The sequence below is a fragment of the Octopus bimaculoides genome, chromosome 28 (genome assembly GCF_001194135.2).
Source record: "Octopus bimaculoides isolate UCB-OBI-ISO-001 chromosome 28, ASM119413v2, whole genome shotgun sequence".
Lineage (NCBI taxonomy): Eukaryota > Metazoa > Mollusca > Cephalopoda > Octopoda > Octopodidae > Octopus > Octopus bimaculoides.
The window spans coordinates 1,255,767-1,258,609 of record NC_069008.1 but is presented as its reverse complement, the minus strand read 5'-3'; the positions used below and the strand labels follow the sequence as shown (position 1 = coordinate 1,258,609).

At 39.2% G+C, this 2,843-nt stretch overlaps 1 protein-coding gene across 1 annotated transcript in view; it reads left to right on the top strand.

The window, feature by feature from the left end:
• LOC106870582 (chromatin target of PRMT1 protein) overlaps positions 1-2,843 on the top strand; it is a 42,348-nt gene that overhangs the window by 9,483 nt on the left and 30,022 nt on the right. The window contains exons 2-3 of the mRNA XM_052977722.1: positions 6-66; positions 2,200-2,280. Coding sequence (XP_052833682.1) covers positions 6-66; positions 2,200-2,280 — 142 coding nt within the window. The remainder of the gene's footprint in view (positions 1-5; positions 67-2,199; positions 2,281-2,843) is intronic.

Here is a 2,843-nt window from a genome sequence, read left to right as displayed (position 1 = left end):
AACCGTAGGCTAGCCCAGCAGATGGCTAACCGACCGAGCGTGATCGCGGCCCTGAAGATCAAGAGGGTAAGACTGCACTTTTTCATCTCTCTTTTGGCTCCGTCTTACTGGCTATCTACCTCGGTTTATCTATCTCTGTCTGTCTGTGTGTCTATCTTTTGTCCTATTCATTTGTCTGTCTCTCTCTGTTTGTGTGTCCTGTTTCTTTTCTCTTCATTTGTCTATTTTCTGTGTGTCTCTCTTTTGTCTGTTTGTCTATCTCCGTCTGTCTGTGGGTCTATCTTTTATCCTCTTTACTTGTTTGTTTGTCTATCCACCTGTCTATCTGATTCTATTTGATTCTTTGTCTGTTCCTCTATCTGATTCTATCCGTCTGTTTCTCTACTTGTCTATATGTGTTTATCTCTGTCTGTCTGCCTGCCTATCTCACTCTCTCTCCCTTTATCTATTTATCTATCTATCTATCTGTCTATATCTTTCCCTCTTCATCTTTCTATTTGTCTCTCCCCTCCCCTTATGTAGACATTATTTGTTATACAACAGTGAATACGTGAAACTCTAGTCAATACTGTTTGGAACAACTCTACTGTGGTGCTCAGTGGGGTGTGTGTGTGTGTGTGTGTGTGTGCGCCTGGTAGTCAGTCTGTATGTCTTAGAGTTAGTGCTTGTGTGTGTGTTAGTCGGACGGTGTGTGTCTGTCTGCCTGTGTATGCGTGTATCTGCTTGCAACTGTGTGCATCAGTTAATGCGTGTTTGTCTATGCATCACTGCATGTGCCTCAGTTAATGTGTGTGTGTGTGTGTATCAGTTTTGTCAGCGGTGATGGAATGAAAGAAACCCCACCAGCTCTTAACCCTTTAGCATTCAGATTACCTTTCCAAATGTAATCCTTATTTCATTCATATTGCTTTGAATTAACCCTTTAGCATTCGGATTACTCTGTCAAAAGTAATGCTTATTTATTCACATTGTTTTGAATTAATCATGCATTATCTCATAGCTTTGAGATTTCAATGATATGACTATATTTTTAGAATGACATTGTAGGGTAGGTGGGAGAAGCCAGATCTGGCCAGTTTGAGCAATTAAACAGGTAGAAAATTTGGGCTGAATATGGCTGCTATAAACCCTTCAGCTTACAGATTACTCTGTCAAAAGTAATGCTTATTTATTCACATTGTTTTGAATTAATCATGCATTATCTTGTCGCTCTGAGGTTTCAATGAGGCAACTGTTAGTTTTTAGATTGACATTGAAGGGTAGGTGTGAGAGGCCAGATCTGGCCAGTGTGAACATAAGACAAGTGGAATACTGTGGCCGGATATGGCTGGTTTAAATGCTAAAGAGTTAACCATACATTACCTTGTAGCTTCAAGTGATTATTTGTTTTTAGAAGAATATTGTAGGGTTGGTGTGAGAGACTGGATCTGTCCAGTCTTAACATAAAACTGGTAAAATGTTTGGGCCATTATATCGCTGTTTCAAATGCTAAAGGGTTAAAACTTATGGGAAAGGAATTTCAGGGTTGCATATTTAGAGAAGAAGGACTAGTTTGAGTGGGGATGTGTGTTTTTAGTGTATGATGCAGCAGGAGGAGGTGTGAATCAATGGGGAGCCAAGGTGTGGAAATTATGGCCCGTGGGGAGGGGTGGTGGTGAACATAGTTGAGGTGAATTGGAGGTGGGGGCAACAGTAGAAAAAGTATGGTTGCAATCTTGGGTCAAGTGGGTAAAAAGTTTGCTTCACACTAACGAGGTCCCGGCTTCAAGTCTGCTGTGGGACACATTGAGTGAGTAAGTGTCTTTTACCATTGCCTCAGTGTGACCCGAGACAAGTGTCATCCCTTTAAATTCACCCCTGCCAACTTTGATGTCTTGGAATAATTTTTTGGTAGATAAAAAAAATTGAAGTCCTCAGTTCTTTTTATAGTTTCAGCTTTTTATTAATTCTTTCATTAACATTAATGACTTTACTTCTCATTATGGTTACGGTTTCGAGTTGATTCGTAATTATTTTCAGCTCACTATCTTAAGTGCAAGGGTACCATGCACTTCAGTATATGTTTTCTATGCAGAAGGCACCCCCAGTAAAAAAAAAACAATTTTCAATATTTGTCACATGTATATATATACATATATATATATGTATGTATATGAATACATATATATATATATTCTTTTATTCTTTTACTGGTTTCAGTCATTGGACTACGGCCATGCTGGGGCACCGCCTTCAAGGGTTTTAGCTGATCATATTGACCCCAGTACCTATCTCAGTCAGGTATTTATTCATAATATGTGTACGTTTACGTCTAGAGTTGCAAATGAGAAGAGTACTCAGTACATGTAGTAGAGTATATTTTGTGTCAAGTCAAACCATTCATTCACTCCTTGGCTACTCGGAGTATTCTTTTGCATGAAACTCTCATTCAGGCTCTGTATGTTTGTATTTATTTATTTATTTATTTATATCTTTTATTCTTTTATTGTCTTTTCAACTGTTTCACTCCTTAGACTGCGACCATTCTGGAGCACCGCCTTGAATTTTTAGTCGAATGAATCGACCCCAGTACTTAATTTTTAAGCCTGGTACTTATTCTATCAGTCTCTTTTGGTGAACCGCTAAGTTATGGGGATGTAAACAAGCACCGGTTGCCAAGCGGTGTTGCGGGGACAAACACAGACGCAAAGGCACACACATAAATATATATATATATATCTGTAAAAATATGTGACACTTATTTGGTAGCCATGATAAAACTCCGAGTTTTGGATGCCCGGGTGGGAACCCATGCCAACATCACTCTGGCATCCGAAACTCGGAGTTTTATCATGGCTACCAAA